The sequence below is a fragment of the Dermacentor albipictus genome, chromosome 1 (genome assembly GCF_038994185.2).
Source record: "Dermacentor albipictus isolate Rhodes 1998 colony chromosome 1, USDA_Dalb.pri_finalv2, whole genome shotgun sequence".
In the NCBI taxonomy this organism is placed as follows: Eukaryota; Metazoa; Arthropoda; class Arachnida; order Ixodida; family Ixodidae; genus Dermacentor; species Dermacentor albipictus.
The window spans coordinates 146,402,045-146,420,772 of NC_091821.1; the positions used below are offsets into that span (position 1 = coordinate 146,402,045).

The 18,728-nt window shown below is 42.3% G+C and overlaps 2 protein-coding genes across 8 annotated transcripts in view; one reads left to right on the top strand and one right to left on the bottom strand.

The window, feature by feature from the left end:
* Positions 1–6,094, bottom strand: part of LOC135911026 (uncharacterized) — a 79,943-nt gene extending 73,849 nt beyond the window's left edge. For 2 of the 6 annotated variants that reach the window (XM_070527002.1, XM_070526999.1), the window contains exons 1-3: positions 5,894–6,093; positions 5,454–5,646; positions 254–415 (exon numbers count right to left, since the gene is read on the bottom strand). In XM_070527002.1, coding sequence (XP_070383103.1) covers positions 254–415; positions 5,454–5,627 — 336 coding nt within the window. In that variant the 5' untranslated portion in view covers positions 5,628–5,646; positions 5,894–6,093. Of the gene's footprint in view, positions 1–253; positions 416–5,453; positions 5,647–5,893 lie in introns of all 6 variants that reach the window. The other 4 variants (XM_065443117.1, XM_065443116.1, XM_065443114.2 and 1 more) reach the window with 2 other exon arrangements.
* Positions 6,095–6,321: 227 nt separating this feature from the next.
* The window catches only part of Snx21 (Sorting nexin 21), a 30,994-nt gene continuing 18,587 nt past the window's right edge, over positions 6,322–18,728 (top strand). Inside the window, exons 1-2 of one of the 2 annotated variants that reach the window (XM_065443113.2) lie at positions 6,322–6,634; positions 12,479–12,615. In XM_065443113.2, the coding sequence (XP_065299185.1) occupies positions 12,514–12,615 (102 nt within the window). In that variant the 5' untranslated portion in view covers positions 6,322–6,634; positions 12,479–12,513. Of the gene's footprint in view, positions 6,950–12,478; positions 12,616–18,728 lie in introns of both variants that reach the window. The other variant, XM_065443112.2, reaches the window with a different exon arrangement.

An 18,728-nucleotide genomic window follows, 5' to 3' on the forward strand; every position in this document is an offset into this window, starting at 1 on the left:
AGAAGCAGCGCAATAAATGCAAGTGAAGTAATGACAGTCTTACGTAACCATATATGATAATGAAGTAGCTTGTTTATTGTTGCAGAAACACTGCAAATTAGCCTAATTATAAATCAAGCCACAGCTGTTATCGCAGCCTGCTAACATAAAAGAAATGCTGGAAAAGTCTGATTGCCATATGGGACAGCTCCCAGTCCGTGGCTTATGATACCCATGCTGCACTGACATAAATAAGGCTGAATTGTCAACTGACCTGAAAGGTCCAGAAGATGGCGAAACGTACAATATTCTTGCTAGCTTCTTGAAATCTCTCATCTCTACCAATTTTGATAATCCGGAAAAGGAGGAATGTTGATAGGCGCACACCCCACAAACAGACGAGACCAGTGGTGAGGCACTGCCTTGGGCTATAAGTCTGAAAAAGACAATCATGACTTAGTATTTGTTTTCCAGCTACCAATGTGTCTTGTGTTTAGGGTATTTATAATTTTTCAGATAACAGTAAATACTTGTATGCTGCTTAGATAACTTTATTTTACAGCAAGAAAAAATGTTTTTGTTTTCACATTGAATGATGAAAAGGAGGTCCAGTCCAGTAAAATGTGCCTTGTACAAAAAAAGAAAGAAAGTTTTACGAAAAAGTCTAGAACCATGTACACCACACAGTGTGTTAATAACTTTAACAGTGGTATTTTTCATATTTTGCACCAAGGTTAAATAAGCACTGACAGCATTTTTTTGAAACTTTAATACTTCAATGAATTTATCTGTGTCTAATAATCATGGAATGAAAGCGTCATGTTTCAATGTGACAAATAATTAATGATAGCATTGTTAATTGTGATGCGCTCTGGCGTTACTTGAGAACAAGTGATAATGACTGTAGATAGCTGAGGCGCCGCACTGCAGCAGTTGCAACTGACTGGATGTGTGATCACATGGGCTCACACACTAGTGACGGTGGAGAATAGGTTTGAAGTTGTAAAGGAGGTTTGACTGTAGTGCAAAAATTCTCAAACTCAAAAGTGAAATCCACCTGACAAGCATGGACAGCTGTATAATGATGGAGTTTTGTTGGTTTGCAAATTTCTTCAGTGAAGCTGCATATCTGATCTTGTGAAGGTATTAATTTTAGTCCCTCCCCCCCTTCCTGATAAAGTTGAACATAGTAATAAGCAGGAACTTATGAAAAAAAAAAAAGAAGAGCCTGCCTGACCTATTTTACATGTTCCTCTTCCCGATATTACTAAACCCAAAAAACATCTCATGAACTATTCAGTTCCTAAGTAGTATTCATATAGCCCAGCACTTCTGCAATACTGAAACCACAGAATTACCGTCACAGCTATTAAGTAGGCTGCCTTGTGCACTGAGGCACTGTGTTTTGTTTTACAAAGGTGCATGCAATATTGCAGTCATGAAGCAGTCAATAGTTGTAAACTACTTCAAGCATGTCATTTGAACTGCGTGAAACAGGATCTTGGTCCATGAGCCTTATAGAACCAGAGCACCACAAATAATTGCAGCACTTTTTATACAACTCAACCAAAATGTGCGCCAAGCACAGCACGGCTTCAGACGTGAAAAAGAAGATTTAACACATCACCGAAATTGGAGGTGGTGGTCATGCGGCATCCCAAACAACGCAAGAGCCTGTAAGTCAGCCCGGAGTGGTGGCTGAAGGCCCAATGACTGTGTCGCTCAAAGCAGCCAAACTGGCCCTTACAACTATTCACTTATCTTGTAAATGCAGGGGGACAGTCTAGTGATGAATGGACTCTGCTTCTGGCAGCACGGTCATAGTGTGCATGTGTACGCGTCAATGATATCTGGTACCACCAGACCGGCACAGTAGGTTTCAATGATGTGACATGTCTCCCTTTTCATGTCGAGAAGTGCACTGCACTTGGTGCGCATTTTTGACTGGTCACATTAAAAGGTAATGTAATTAATTATTTGTTATGCTCACGGTGAAGTGAGCCACTATAGCAAAATTACTGCTTTGATGGCTATCTTAAAGAAGCAATAAAAACGAGACAAACATTTTCTGTCAGTACTCCTTGAAGATGCTGTCCAAAGTAGCTCTGACGTATGCAGCACTGCTTAAAGCTGTTGGCCGGTGAAGATTAACTCGGGTGTGTACTCATGCAAGCTGTGTAAGATATAAATTTTTATATTGCAGGTGCAAGAAGCAGTGGGTTCAAACACAACTAGCGCAATTCTATAAATCTAAACCTGCTATAAGCTCACTAAATGTGGAGATTTTAATTCAGTTACTACTGGTAATGGCCATTACATTGGTTTCGCATCACAACAATTTTTCACTAACTAAGAGAAAAAAAATCTGAGGAGGATGTTGTGCATGTGTTTGGCTGCTATTAATAGTAATTGAACAGAAATTCTGCACTTTGTGTTCTTCTCATGGTTCTATTTTAAATTGCAGCATTTGTTCTTGAATGAATTTGTGCAGCAGTGATGATGAGTAAGTGCTGCAATACAAAGAATTCAGCGCTTTTTGTTTTGATTTCTATAACACTGCTACAGGCATGGCTGCAGGAAACCTTACACAACTTGTTTGAATAGGCATGCAAGTTAGCCTCCTTGGCTGCAAGCTAGTTAAGCTGCATGTCTAATAGCTTTGTGACCAGGACACAAAATATATAAAAAATACCTAAAGATTAGTGACTTAATCCAGAGAAGTTGCTCAGCAATGATGTTTCTACGATCTCACTACGATGACTCCTATACAAACTCATCTACAATGACTATTCGAGCATTCAAATAGCTGAAACGTGTCATGTATGAGGAATGTACTGTAGCCAGACTCATCTCTAGCACTTCCCTCTGGGGCTGCTGCACCTTCTGGTGGTGTCACCGTGAAGTTCGCACATACCCAGTGGCACAGCACACAGTGACCCAAGTTGGTGTCAAAGAGGTTCATTGAAGAGCAGCATATGCCCAGTGGCCCACATACCTAGTTACACACACCCAAGTTGGCTTCAAAGAGGGTTCAGAGTGACACATACCTAGTGCTACATACCCATGCGAACGGCTAATATTTTTAGACTGCACTATCTTTAGGATTGGCCCACATTTTTGGTACGAATAGCAAGCTAGGTGGAAAGAAAGCTAGTATGACAATGCCAGGAATGCTATTCACATTAAAAATTTAGTATAGTATGAGTAATGTGAACATGTTGCTATTTTACCATGTTGAAAGCACTGCATTTTGAAAAAAGTTCTCATAAAATTTCTTCATGAAGTTCATTTCAGGCAGCTTTACCAGAACAACTTCCTGCAATTGGTTGACCTCTGAGTAAGATAAAAAATTCCATGGCTACCTTCTCATCAGTCAGAGACATTATTTGCAACTTCCACGGCCTATAGGTGTCATGGCTGTACATCCAACATGACGGATGTTGAGATGATCGCGACATGCTGCTGGAATGGCACATTTGGAGAAGAGCAGAGTTCTTAGTGCTCCAATGTATGTTATTGCACAGGTAGAGAAGCAGTAAGATTTTGTTATAACTGAAGAAAGGTTGCGTACACGAATGCACCCACATTAAGCACTTAACTACACAAAATTGTAAATGCTGCAAATGCAGCAGCCTGTTGCATCAGTAGCATGAAATCGTTGATGGGAGCTTGTCACTAAGCATAGAATGATTAAATATTTACCTCAGTAAAGTGAGCAAAATTCCCAGAGATGCAGTTTATATTGCTTTTATCTGCACTATACTCCGCAGCATAACATTTGGTTCACTTCAGTTTCTGTCAAAGGCTGTCAAATTTGGCATGTTCTGCAACAGTGAACTGATGATGAAAAAGACGAAGTGGAGTTTGTGCTTGAGTGAGCAAACAAAGTAGCGAAAGAATTGTTTTTTGCACTGTGTGACCAAACAGGAGAAGCAATTCTGGAGGCAGATCTAATTGCCAGTTTTGTGCTTTTATTCCGTTCCCTTGATCAGCAAACAGTAGAGGACTCGGAAAGGAAGTCAGCCAACAGTGAACAAATTTAGCATAAAGTAAAAATAACCAATTTCGAAAAATATTGTGTCTCTTTTCGACTGTATGTTTGCAGTCTTTAAGAAATGCGAGGAAAAATAAGAAGAAAAAAACTGTGGGTGAAGGTTAAGAGTTGTAGGAAAAGCACTTCTTGGGAGCTTGAGACTTGAAATAATGTGACAGACATTTTGAATGGGGACCTTTTGTGATGAATTTGAGGCACATTGCACATAGCAGTCGCATGCAGCTTTCTTTTTGTTGCACTCGATCATTCACAATCTTTTATTTCTTTTTTATGATTTAGTGCACAAACCAATATCTCTTTTTTCTCTGAACATTCTACACTTCTTCTACTTTGGAAAAGCATTGATAGGCAAGTTGCCTGTACTTTCTGTGTCTGAAAATGCAGCAGTCACCTGTTCCACCAAGGTCGATCACTCCTTCACTGGTTTGCGAACAAACCACATGGTGCCACCACCACCTCTGAAAGTTGCGAATACCATTGGCTTTGACTGAATGTACTATTTGTGAACAGTTATCTATGTCGCAAAGGGTGAGCAATCAATCCCTACTGTGATAACTGTGACAGTTTAGAGACAGTGGAAAATACAGTACTTGAATGGGGCCCCACATATTCTTACGAGAGATTTTAGAATGACAGGAAGCTAGGCAAGTTGGAACAGATTCATTATAAATGCTGAGCAAAAAAACAAGGACAGAGACAAAAAAAAAAAATCAGAGCTAGTGACCTTGTTGTTCTTTGCTTTGTGTCCTCATTCCTTTGCACATGGTTATAATGAATGATATTTTGTGTTGAGCATGAAATGAACATGATCTGTCATGCTTTGCTGACATTATGTGACATATATGACTTACATACTATGCGCTGCCCTTCAAAACAGCAGTGGGCCTTAGATCTATATATTAATTGTTTAATTACCTTTCCTGGCGCTCTTTGGCCATACCTGGCCCTTGCGCCAATAAAAACCACACATTCATTCATTTAATTACCTTTCAGAAATTGACCTTAGGAAGCTTTCCCCAAAGTTCGCTTCGTGATAATGAAAGGTCTGAATTTTTTTGCGATCTTCTCACCCATAAATAAAATTATCAGGTTGACTGGCCTATTTTTACATTCACGACACCCCCCCCCCCCCCGTTTTTTTTTTCTTACACTCACCCACTAAACTCTTTTAATTCCTTTCACCATCCCTATGCATGCAGAGTAGCATGTCAGCGGTCATATGTACGTCGGGGGGCGGGGGGAAGAAAAGAAAAAAAAGAAGAAGAAAGCCTCTGCCTTTTAACAAAAAGCATACCTCTCTCCCGTTGCTACTTTGTATGGTGCACACATGAATGCATGCCGCGAGGATAATACAGCTGTTACAAATTAAAGAGAACAGTAGGAAGGGGGCAGAAAAAGCACACGTACAAAAGATACCTACCTGGGATAAAACAAATACAGTCAAGGCCAGTATAATAAAGTTGGCACCACCAGCGAAATCTGTTAATTTGTCGAAATGAAATGTTGCTGCGATGACAAAGAAAATGAATTGCAGTCCAACGGTAACGATGGCAGATATGGCCAAATGGTCGGCGTCAAATATTTCTACTGCCATTCGTCAGTATCAATAAATTCTGAAAAAAAGGAGAAGGAAACGGCAGTTGTGTGCCGCACTTAGGATATATAAAGAACCAACTATATCATTGTTAAAGTTCTAAATGCAATACTTAAAACCGAGGGGCTCGATTTTGTTAATCATGACCACATAAAGCCAACAGACAACACTTGGGACATACAGCTTCCTAGCAGTGCTCTTCTGTAATGCAGGAAAGTAAGTACAAACGATTCTAGTTTAATCTTTTACGAGTAGTGATGGCTTACCTCTCAGTATTCATATCCGTGACAGTACGAAAACGTCATCATGTTCGTATGATGAAGCTACTCTGCTTCCAGAATGATGGTGCATAGTTTTCGGCCGAAAATAGCTTCTACTATCGGAAGACATGTCGTCTTACAATGCGCTGGAAATGTGCGCCGTATGCGCAACGGTGCGCGCAAGCAATGAGCAAGGCGAATGAAGCATCCGCAGAACTGCATCGCAATAAATTTGATCGAATAGCATGCAAGGACTTTGATAGATAAATATTATTTTAAAAATTTGGTGTGTTAAAACCATTTTTCCGTTGTGTAGCGGCTGCGTTATACCCGATTAGTAATCAATATCATTCAAAGGAGAGAAACTCTGGCTCAATGCTGGGTCAACTGTCATCGTCATTGTAAGATTTTGGTTTCGTTATTCTGACACACGCAACTTATTCAGAGTGATCTGATCGTCAATCGCTTATACCAGTACAATTAGCAGATACTTTTATTCGTACAGTACTTACAAATGTCGAATAGCTGATGATATTTAACGGCATCAGTCAATTAGCTTCGATGCCCATTGGTCAACGACGACGACAGCGCCGTGTCGTACGCTGTGACAGCGCCAATGCCCCCAATTGATCAAAATTCGTTATAAAGACGGCAGTGTGGAGAGTCCGATACCGAGACAACAGAAATTGTCTCGGACTGTGAGACGACGGCAGTGAAACTCGCTCGGAGGTCGAACGGTTGTTTTTGGTAAATAATCATTGCACTCGTTGCTTGGCTGGCTGTGTCAGAGGCGTGTGCCCTTGCAGCTGCGCTGGCTGCGCCTCGCACAAGGCTGGCTGCGGTAGTAGTGACTGCGGAGGTGTCACGGTGATGATTTCAGATCGACGAGTTACAACGCGTGTTCGTAGTACTGTGTAGTTATGAGCTCCGAGGAACTGAACTCTTCTCTTTCTGATGACGTGGACGAACTGCGTTGTTCCCAAGTGGTGGGAACACTTTGCTTTTCTGACGCTGCAGATGACACGGGGGAGTGTTTCGTCTCGTCGACATCGAGAACCATTCGTGAGTTTTTCGCGTTCTTGTACTGGCCTGTTTTGAATAGGGAGATGATCCGTAATACGTTGCCTTCAACGGTAAATAGTTAATTACGTAAGGGCTTGCGAAAGCCACTACGGACATATCAACACTATCAATGCACTCTCAACTTAAGCCATATATAAGCAGGTGTTCTCGCCTTTAATATCTGCTCTGCTCGAGAATTCTTTTTTATTAGCTAAGTAAACAATCCATTGTGCAAGCGAAAGGAAGCCGTTAAGATATTGCGATTTCCGACCTATCTGCGTAACGATCTGTCCTTCGTGTTCAATCCTTTGGTTCTCTTAAAGCGCGCCTTGACAGATGCAACTGCTTTCCCATACTTGCTCGCCTGCCTTTTTCTTTGCGCTTGCGTATGACTTGCACGGGCACAATTTTTTTCTGTTATTTTATCTTTACGTCTGATCATTAACCAATAAATAAGTACTTTTCACATGTTAATTCTTCGTAAACGTTTTTCAGCCAAGAAAACATATCTTCTGTTGGGTTATGACGGGTGGTTGTTACATAGATGGTCATTGTTCGACGTATATATACATTTTAGAAAATCTGCCTTCTTGATGTGCGAAAGCGTTTAACTTGTAAGAAAATTAATGTTTTTGTATGTGCGAATATAAACGCACTCATTTTTCTTAGCATATTTGTGTGAAAACCATTCGCAAATAAGCTTAATAAAAATAATTATTTTAAAAATAAGCGCGAGGACGGGGGCACAGAGTGAAGGCGTGATGTAACGAAGTACCCTGTGTCGTTCCTTCACTCTTGTGTCTTCGGGATTAGTGAGCCATGTACCAACCACGTCCTCGTTCAGTCGAGGACGTGGTTCTGTCATGGATTCAACATTCCGTCATGGATTCAAACCAACTAGCCCGCCAACGTGTTTTGACCAACCCATGTTAACACAATCTTGTGAAGATGAGCGTTTGAAGGGAAATGAAAGTGATCCAGCCTTTACGAAGAAAAGCTCAAAAGTAGAAACACACACACACTGTCTAGCTGCAGTGTTTGTGTGTTTCTGAAAAAGTGCGTTCCAATGTCTCTAATATTCAAGCTTATTTACTCATATGTTTTTTCATTGCCTATGTTGTCAGGTGGTCTCTCAAGAGCAGTGAAGTGCACAGATCTTGACCTTTTTTTTTTTTCTTCATTTCGTTTAGTAATAAACATGTTCCTTGTCTGAAAGACTAAGATAAACCAGCTGTTTCCAACTAATAAACATTACAACCTTTACATTCGATAAATAGCAAACATAGAAAAAAAAAAGACTTTTTTTGCTTAAAAAGTAGGGAAGCAGGGTGTCATAGATTAGTAAACATTGTGTAAAATAAATAACAATTGTGCAAGAATAAACAGATTTAACTGACTCGCTGAAATTGTGTATAGTGTCCATTAAAACATGATACTTATAGGTGTCAAACATTTTCAGAGGATTCTAGGATTGCATTGGTGTATTGTGTGTCCTTTGTGTGTCCTTTGTGTGTATTTGAATGATTATCCAGAGAACATGTGCATGTTGCTCTCTTAGGTCTTCTGGTAATGATGTTGCACAAGTGGAAGTACTTTCTAGTTTATATCTTAGTGCCAACAAAAACCTGCCTGGTGTTTATAACCAGGGCTGGCTCACGCAGCGGAACAGACCCTAGCTAACACAATATTTTTTTGTTGCATGTGCATGAGAACCTCCAAAAAGTGCAAAGCCCCTGAGACAGATATTGCAGTGTTTGCTACACTTTTTCCTTGTGTGTGTTGTAAGAATGGAGAACTTGAACTGCACCTATGTTTTTAGATTTCAAATACTGTGATTACTTGTGCTATGTAGCATAATTTGCTGTAGTATCTTTCATTGTTATGTCTTGTAAGAGATATGTACGTCACTGACCAGATAAGTGTCTGTAGAAATGTTATGGTGTTTAGTGATGTAATAAATGTTTACTTATGCCATCAGTGGATGAAACTAAGTGATCTTGCTTGAGATTTCTTCATCGTTTGTGAAGCAGCTTTTTAAAATAGCTCTGATTGTTCTATTCCTGGGTGTCTGCATAACATATGTGCCATTGGATATTTGCATTTAGTGTGTTGCAGTTGTGTGACTGTTGTCCAAATGAGTTCTCTGAAAACGTGTTAAGTGGTGGTAAACCTTCCTTGACTAGGACGTATCTTTCATTGACAATGAAGCATCCCTTCCGAGGGTCCGCTTTGGGTTTCCTTTGTAAAATTGAGCTACAATCGCATGAATAGAGGACCATTTCCTAACATAACAGTTTAATGCTTGCTAGTTAGGGTACTTTTTTACAAATATTCGTCAAGTGTATGGTAGACCAATAACATTAGTGTTAGATGCGCAAATTCTTGAGCTATGTTATTTACAAGTGTTGTGGTTGCTAAGTACAACCTTGCAAAACAGTGGAGAGGAATTTTTCTTTATAGCTGTGCATATGGTCATGCAGGCTTTTGTTGCTTTCTAACTAAGCCTGTTCATCATGGCATGGTTCGCCTGTTTGCAATGACCTTGAAAATTAAGATTGTGGTGTGGCCTTAGAAGTATGAACCTTGTACTTGCAGTTTGATGTTTTTTTTTGGACTGTGCTCATTGGGCAAGCTCACAACTGCGATTATGCTCATTGATCTTGCTAGAAGCTTATAGCTGCAAAGGTACAAAACCATTTGCAAGTCTCCAAATACATTTGGCTTGTGACCTATAATTATTACAAACTAGCAGATTATTAATCAGGACTGACCTGAGCTTTCTTAAACATTCTAAATAACAGTACGAAAATTTCAGAGGTTGAAGTGCTCACAGTTGTCTTTCCCCTTTTTGTATTTTCATTTTCCTTTCATTCTTGTCATATTTGCCTAACGTAACATTTCAATAAAAATATCAAAACCAATGCTCATGTGCTTTAGGGCATTTGTTTGCCCACTGGAGTTAATGGAGAGAAGTGCAATTGTGTAGGACCATTTTCTACACAACTTGTGAGGCAGACCTGCCATGGTGTTGTGCTACCAAGCCTCAGGGCACGGGATCAAATCCCGGCCATGGAGGCCGCATTTGACGGGGGTGAACTGTAAAAATATCGATGCACTGTGCATTGTCTGCATGTTAAAGAACCCCAAGTGGTCAAAAAGGATCCAGAGTCTCTCACTACGGTGTGCCTCATAATCAAATCATGGTTTTGGCACATAAGCCCCCAGAAATTAATTTTATTTGTGAGGCAGGTGCTTTAATTAGTGCTAAGGGAACTCTTCATGCCAGTCTGCCATATGAAAGAAGCACTAATACAAAAAAGAAGTGCACCCTATAAGTCACAGTGCATTATAAAAGCACTGACACAAATTTTGAAAGTTGAAATATTCATGTTGCCCAGTTCCTGTGTAGGCACGGGCACCTGAGACCAGTTTTCAATGGTGGTTAGGTGTTCAAATTACATTTTGCAGTATGAAGTGTTGCAATCAACATGCCATGAAGTGAGGCTTTGAAATATTGCTTTGCACGCTATAGTTGACCTTTGCGGGACAGCAGACTGTTGGGAGTCCCATCCCAAATAGTTTATTTATGCGATTAGCCAACATAAGGAGAAATCCAAGCCAAGCCAAAGGCAGCCCTATAATGTGGTTGTAATCGTAAAGTTTCTCACTGTAACACCTAAAGGGAAATCTGGTGCCACCGCCTATGGGAGCTTCCTGAGGGGCACCGTGCCGTCTTGGGAATGACGGTATATGTGTCTGCGAGACTTGTGTTGGCTGTTGTTGTAAGAGGCTTCGTCTAAAACGTGGATATGGCTACACAAATAACACGGTCTTCAAGTAAAATCTTAAAATGTTTCCATTCACGTATATTACATCTTCCAGTGAAGTTTACTCACCTACAATGCATAACCAAGCAAAGAAAAGCAAGAACAGACAACAAACTGTTCCAAAGCGAGCACGAATCTTGTCATCTGTCCTCCAACTTTAGCGGCCCGCTGATACTTTTTACGTTTCATATAATTGTACATGCAATAACAAGTTTTCATAGACAAACAAAACATGTTTATGTGTAATAATAAAGCTAAAACAGCTTTTTACGTGCTGTTTTAGTAGAAAATTAATCATTGTGACAGACGGAATGGTGCTTGCCTGGCTCTCCAAGAACAATGCCTATCCGAAGTCGCAATATACCGGCATTCCCATGTATACCACAGCGCAGCAGCACCAGATTTCCCTCTAGGTAATGTAGTGAGAAACTCTATGGTTGTAATCACTGTATTGAGTACTGCAAGCATCTTGCTCACATTTGACTTTTATCTCTAGATCATTGGAAGTGGAGAGAGTATAAACTGGCTTTTTTTTTTCAACCCACTTCTAGAATTATGTTCAGAGCATAGAACCCACAGAATGTAGTACATGGAATCTGAATTTGAATTTTCGTAAACAAATTAAGTATAAAATTGTCTGTAGTGAGTTTTTAAGCCTCCTTGATACTTATTTGAAAGGCCCCAGACCAACCCTTAAAAATTTTGGCTTTGGCCCTACATTAGAAGTTGTAAAGAACTGTTTAAGGAGTGTTCTACTGCAAGAATTTTTAGTAGAGAATTTCTTGTAATAGTGGAAGTACAAACAAGTGAAAGATTAGAGTTTCAAGCTTCCCCACAATATAGGCTCTCTCTCCTTGATGCGACTGTTGTTGCAAGCAACATTCCTTCCCTGCCTTCTCCTGATATGCTGCAGTTTTTTGTCAGTACTTCTTTAAAAGGACCCTGTTACTTTCCATGGTAGTTCAGCATCTATGGCGCTCTACTACTGAGCACAAGATTGCAGGATTGACTCCTTGCCGTGGTATCTGCATTGAGATTAGCAACTACTGATAAACTGAGATTTGGCAGCCAGCACATGTACTGTTTAGGAACTGCCTTGATCGGTAATGAAAGGAGAGGAATTTGATAACTCATTTGGTCTCATATCTGGGAAACTTGAGAACTGGATGTGTCACAAAAAGAGTAAAAAGGAAAAAGGGGGAACCAAGTGATAATTCCACCCAGCTGAAGTTGGAAAAAAAGAAAAGAAAACATTACTGTATTACTTGCTATTTTCTGCATACAAATAAAGAGCAGAGATTTCTGGTCTGAAGTAATTCTACAGTTATATAGATGTCATGAACTTTGTTTAATTGTATCAAGGGTCATTACTGCAAGGTTAGTAAATACTTAAGTAATATATCCTGTGCTAAAGCAGTTCAAAACATTCTTATTCCTGGGTGTACTTGTTAAGTGTCACTAATGTGGACTATATTGCTTGTCGGTGTGCAATATCGCTGGTTGAGTTATTGTATTATGGCGTTTTAGATGTTTTGCTTATCATGTAGCATTTTTGCCTATTTTTTATTGCAATAAAAGCAATGTTCTTTGCTGGTACTAGTAATGTTTGAAAGGTGCATCACACCATGGGTTATGTCAAAATATTTTCTGTTTGAGAGGCGATTGGTGATTTCACTAATAAACACTGTTATTTGGTTTCTAGGCTCGTGGTCAAAGACTTCACAGCCAAACACCTTGATGGCCTCAGCAGGTGATCCTCCATCCAGAGTAGGACCTCAACAGGTGGTCTTTGAGATTGTGTCTGCCAAAACAGTCGTTGAAGGACGTAAGAAGTTCGTGGTGGGTATACCATTCTATTGTTGTTATGCTTTCATTTTACAGCGAAGCTCTATATGGCTAGCCAATTCGTTTGTCCATCCATCTGTCCATCTGTCCGTTGGTCACCTGTATGCCAAAAACTCCTCCAGCGTAACTCTATGCGCATGCGCGAAAGAAAAGAGAGAAAGAGAGGTGCGCGATTAGCCAGCACCACCTAGATAGCGCAAGGTCTTTTTACTCCAATCCATGACGTCACGCTACCTGGCCCAAAATTTCAATTTACAAAGCTGGCGTGATGAAAGTGGTGACGTCAAATTGCCTACTCAGTAGCATCCTAATTAAATTATATGGCAGTCATGGCAGGTAACATGATGTCATGGATCGGAGTAAAAAGGCCTTGTACTATCTAGATGGTGTTGGATTAGCTGCACCAGTAGTGACATCGTTGCTCTCCGTTGCAGCCGAGTGCATGTGCAACAGTTTCTCTCCAGCTCCAAAATGGGTAGGCCAAGTGTCATATGTACTTCTGAGGAGCAGGCAGCTTTCGATCAGCAATGCTGCGAGCAGAAGCGGGAGCAAGCTCGTCTACGCCATGCCGATGCTGCAGCTCTGGCTCAATAACAGGCTCGTGCAGCTGAAAGCAAGCAGCAACTGCATACTGAGCCATTCTTTACTGAGCCATTGGGATTAACCCAGTGATAAACACCGGGGCTGCACGTTTCAGCTTCACTAGTTAACCATCTGTACGAAGTGCTTGGGGGGCGATCTTTAAATTTGTTTATCCATCACTGTGGCTATAAAACTACAATAACATTTCATTCAATATGCAACAGTACGTAACCAAAACACATACTTGGTCAGTATGTTCTTATTTAGATTTTTTATACATAGTGGCACATGTGGATACAACACAGCAGATAAAGTGGTGCTGTGAAACTATGTTTATGGCTATTAAATCTTGAAGGATTTATGTTAACGCTGTTGCACAAGTAGGTCCCTTAACTTTGTTAGTAGCAGTGTAGTTTCCTGTGTTGCCTGAACTATGCCGATGACACAAGAACTTACAGGAACTTTCTCTACATGTTCATGCCAAGCCATTTACGCACGTCACGCTCTAAATTTATGGCTGTTTGTTTTCATGTTTCGTGTTTTTAAAAGTTGGGTGTGATTGGGTGATATATTTTTTGCTGATAATTAAGAAGCTATTTAGCATTTCTTTCACATTTTAATACATTGGGATACAATGCAGCAAAAAGTAGTGCTTTGAAATTATTGAGTGCAACACATGCCTGACTTTCATCTTCATCACCTCGGCATGTCATCCATTGTACATCTTCCTGATTTGTATATATCATCAGCTGCAAAGCTTCATCCTTGTGTGGCAGCACGGGCTTGGCTGGAATAAAGCAGTTCGTTATAAGTGGTGGAAGGTGCTTTTCGTTCCCCCAGATTTCTCGCACGTCCTCACTGGAGCTTTGCTGGGGTCACCGCATAATACCACTGGCCATGCTCGCTGACCAGCAAATACAGGCACATCCAATGCCACCGCTCTACTGCAGCATTCATCATCCTAACCAACAACAATCACCAGCATGGCCCACAAGTCTTCGCTGGTCTATAAGGGGATGAGGTTGAGGACTGTCTTCGAAACTACAACCTCGTAAGCGACTTCAACAATTGGGACAGTTCACAGAAGTTCTGGAACGGCCCGTTCTACCTGTCTGTTGCCACGAAAACCTGGTTTTGGAACCATGAGCCAGATCTTCCTGACTGGGCGACGTTCACGCAACAGCTTTGACAGATTTTCGGCTCTCCTTCTGTTCCCGCTAAGGTCGCCAAGAAGAAGCTCTGTGAGCACATCCACTTTCCTGGGGAATCGTAGACCTCATACATTAAGGATGTGCTTGCATTGTGCAGGCGTGTGAACGCCACTATGTCCCAGAGCGACCAAATACGCCACATCAGTAAAGGAATAAACACTGTCGCCTTCAGCGCCCTTGCTATGCAAAATCCTGCTGTCATCCAGGATCTGATCACTGCCAGTGGCTTGAGAACTTCCAGTCCCTTCAGCTATGCACCGATAGCTCGGACATTCGTCTTTCTTCATCCATGGGCTTGCGCACGCTGATCTGTGGCATTGTTAAGAGCTTCATGGGCGGAGCTCTTCCTACGCTCCACAAAATACCGTCCCTTCTTCACCGACCGACTTGCGCGACATTATTAGGCAAGAGATCAGGTCCGCTTTGCGTCTACCGTGCTTTAACGGCCCCTGCACTCATCAGGTACCAAAGTATGCTGACGTTGCGGCGCACTCTTCAGCCTGTACGGCCCTTCTGCCTACACCAGGAGACCATGCTTCAGTGGCTTCATTGTCACCACCAATGCGTGTACAGCGTTACTATTCTGCGCCATGTCCTGCCTGACTTATTTGCTGTTACTGTGGCTATCAAGGGCACCTCTCCTAGTTTTGTCGAAAGCGTCAACAGGATGAGCAACGTAGCTATGCTCCTGAGGAACGTACAGGCGTACATCCAGCAATGGGCTATGAGCGCATGTCATTACCGCCCTGCCTACCACCGGTCACCTTCTCCTCTGTAACCTACTCATATGCCTGTGAATTCTCGTGACTCTTGCCACAGGTCTCCTTCTCCACATTGTCGTTCAGTCTTGCCTGTCCAGCCCGCTTTTCATGTCACGAACGCCTACTCGGAAAACTCCCCGTTGCAGTTTTAGGAGGGAAAACTGCATCCACTGGACAGCCTACAATTCCTCCAGAGTGACTGCTGAACTTGTTGTCAGTGTTTATAAAAGGTGTACATGTCAAAGCTCTCGTTGACACAGGCCCTGCCATTTCAATTATTTGTGCTGACTTTTATTCCTGCCTCCAAAAAGTGACAACTCCTTACTCTGGCCCTTCTCTCCATGGAGTGACCAACGCTATTATTTGTTCAATCACACAGTGTATTGTTCATGTCTCCGTAGATGGAATTCGTCACCACATTGCTTTTGCAGTCTTTCTGGAGTGTATCCACGAACTCATTTTCGGGTGGGACTTCTTATCTTCTGCGTCCGCTTCTATTGTCATCAGCGCCTCATACAACTGGATGCCACCAACTATTCTCTTCCTAACCATGAAGAATGCATTTGCCTCATCACCTCCTCAGATTAGGTTCTTTGGCCATCTAGAGAAGAGATAAGTGTCAACTCCAACAACATCATGGATGGCGATGTACTCATTCTACCCTACAGCCAGACCCTATCTCGAAGGATTCTGATTACCCCTGGCCTTATTGACTTCTCTCAAGGGTCTGCATTGCTTACTGCCTTAAATCAAACTCCCGAACCCCACCTGTGGTCCCGTGGATCAACTGTCACTTGTGCATTTGACACTGATCTAGTTGCAGTTGTCGCTCTTTCAAGAGTGCCACCAGAGTAAAGATCGCTGCCAAGCAACGCCTCTTCCACACCATTGTCGGCAACCATAAGCCCTGAGCTGCCCCCTGCCCAGAGTCAAGGTCTCCTCACCCTATTGAACAAACACCGTTCCTTGTTCGACATCAATTTGCCGTTCCTCAGTATGACTACTGCCATTACTCACTGCATACAGACTGACAGCTCCCGCATTGTTAATTGGCGCCCATATCACATGCCTCTTACAGAGCGCAAAATCATAGAGGAAAACGTATCGGACATGCTTCAATGAAATATCATATGTCCTCCCTCAAGTCCCTAGTCCTCCCCAGTTCTAGAGCAGAAGAAAAATGGTTCAGTGCGTTTTTGCATCGATTACCATGCGCTGAAAAAAAATCACTCACAAATATGTTTATCCCTTGCCATGGATCGACAATGCGCAAGATACGCTACATGGCGCCGAATATTTTTCTAGCCTTGATTTTAGATCAGGCTACTGGCAAATACTGATGTCCGAGTCCAACTAGGAAAAAACGGCGTTAGCCACCCCAGATTGGCTCTACTAGTTTAATGGGATGCCTTTTGGACTGCAATGCACTTGCTACCATTGAACATGTGATTGATAATGTCTTTCATGGTTTGAAATGGAAGGCCTGTCTGTGCTATCTTGATCACATTGTAGTGTTTTCAACCACGTTCTCACAACATTTGCATCGTCTTGATGAAGTTCTCACCTGTCTTGAAAATGCTGGCTTGCAGTTCAATGCGAAAAAATAGTTTTGCCTGTAAGACCATCAAGGTTCTGGGGCACTTGGTCAGCAAAGAAGGTATTTGGACATACCCTGAGAAGCTTGCCGCCATCCTTGAATTTCGCTGTCCGCTGCGTCAAAAAGACCTGCGCAGTTTTCTTGTACTTGCTTCTTACTGCTCTTTGTTTGGTCTGACAAATGTGAACATGCTTTCCTGGCTTTGAAACATGCCCTGATGTCGAACCCGTTTCGGTGCCACTTTGATCCGAGTGCGCCCACCGTCCTTCACATTCATGCTAGCACTCATGGTCTCGGTGCCGTTCTACTGCAAGGTGACAACACCTTTCAACCACGTTCTCACAACATTTGCATCGTCTTGATGAAGTTCTCACCTGTCTTGAAAATGCTGGCTTGCAGTTCAATGCGAAAAAATAGTTTTGCCTGTAAGACCATCAAGGTTCTGGGGCACTTGGTCAGCAAAGAAGGTATTTGGACATACCCTGAGAAGCTTGCCGCCATCCTTGAATTTCGCTGTCCGCTGCGTCAAAAAGACCTGTGCAGTTTTCTTGTACTTGCTTCTTACTTCCGGCGTTTCAGACGCAACTTCGCTGTGCTTGCGTCCCTGCTCCATCAACTCCTCGCAATTAATGTGCTCTTTGTTTGGTCTGACAAATGTGAACATGCTTTCCTGGCTTTGAAACATGCCCTGATGTCGAACCCGTTTCGGTGCCACTTTGATCCGAGTGCGCCCACCGTCCTTCACATTCACGCTAGCACTCATGGTCTCGGTGCCGTTCTACTGCAAGGTGACAACACCTTCCGCAAACGAGTAATTGCTTACGGTAGCCATACTCTAACTGGTGCAGAGAAGAATTAAACCACAACTGAGCAGAAGTGCCTTGCTGTTGTTTGGGCAGTGCAAGAATTTACCCCATATTGCCACGGTTGCCATTTTACTGTTGTTACCGACCATATTTCATTGTGCTGGCTGGCTTTCATCTCTAAAGAACTTATCGGGTCGCCTTGGTCGCTGGGTGCATGCTCACAGGAGTACGATTGCGACATCACCTACAGGGCTAGCAAGAATCATCAGGACACCGATGCTCTGTCTCGCTACCCTCTATTGAATCATGATGACTCACCATCGACTCTTCATACTAGTGTACATCCCGAGTCCTCTTCATCGGCTTTACCCATCTTAACGCTAGATTGGCTAAGACTTGACAGCCCATCTGTCCTTGTGTTCCAGCAACGTGTCGACCCATACTGCCAAACTGTTCTCAAATGCATGGAAAGTTCATCTTCACCTCTGAACGCCTGACTTCATCAAAAATTTAATCAATTCAAGCTGCACGGTGGGGCTTTACATAGTTACGTTTATCACATTGATGGCAACAAATGGCTGCTAATCACACCACATTCTCTGCAATGTGAAGTGCTGGAAGCCTTTCATGAACATCCGATGGCCGATCATCTAAGTTACTACCAAGTTTTGCGACAAAATACGAAGTTGCTGCTTCTAGCCTGGTCTCTCTTAGGCTGTTGTGAAGCATGTCGCATTCTGTGTTCGTTGTCAAAGCTGCAAAAGACCGGCAACAGCTCCTTCTGGCTTTTTGCAATGTCTTTCTTGTCGTGCTTTGCTTTTCCAGGTTGTTGGAATGGGCTTGTACGGCCCTCTTCCCACGACTTCAAATGGCAATCGTTGAATTGTGATGGCCATTGACCATCTAACATGCTACGTGGAGACAGCCTCTCTACAATCGGGGACTGCTGCTGAAATTGCCGATTTCTTTTTACGCAACATTTTTTTACACTATGAAGCTTCGCGCGTTCTCCTCGGCGACCACGGCAATGTCTTGCTCTCTTCTATACTTAGCAAAGTTCTGCACGCCTCAAACAACATTCGCAAGACGACTTCAAGTTGCCATTCGTAAACCAGCGGCTTGACGGAGCGTTTTCATCGTACCCTCTCAG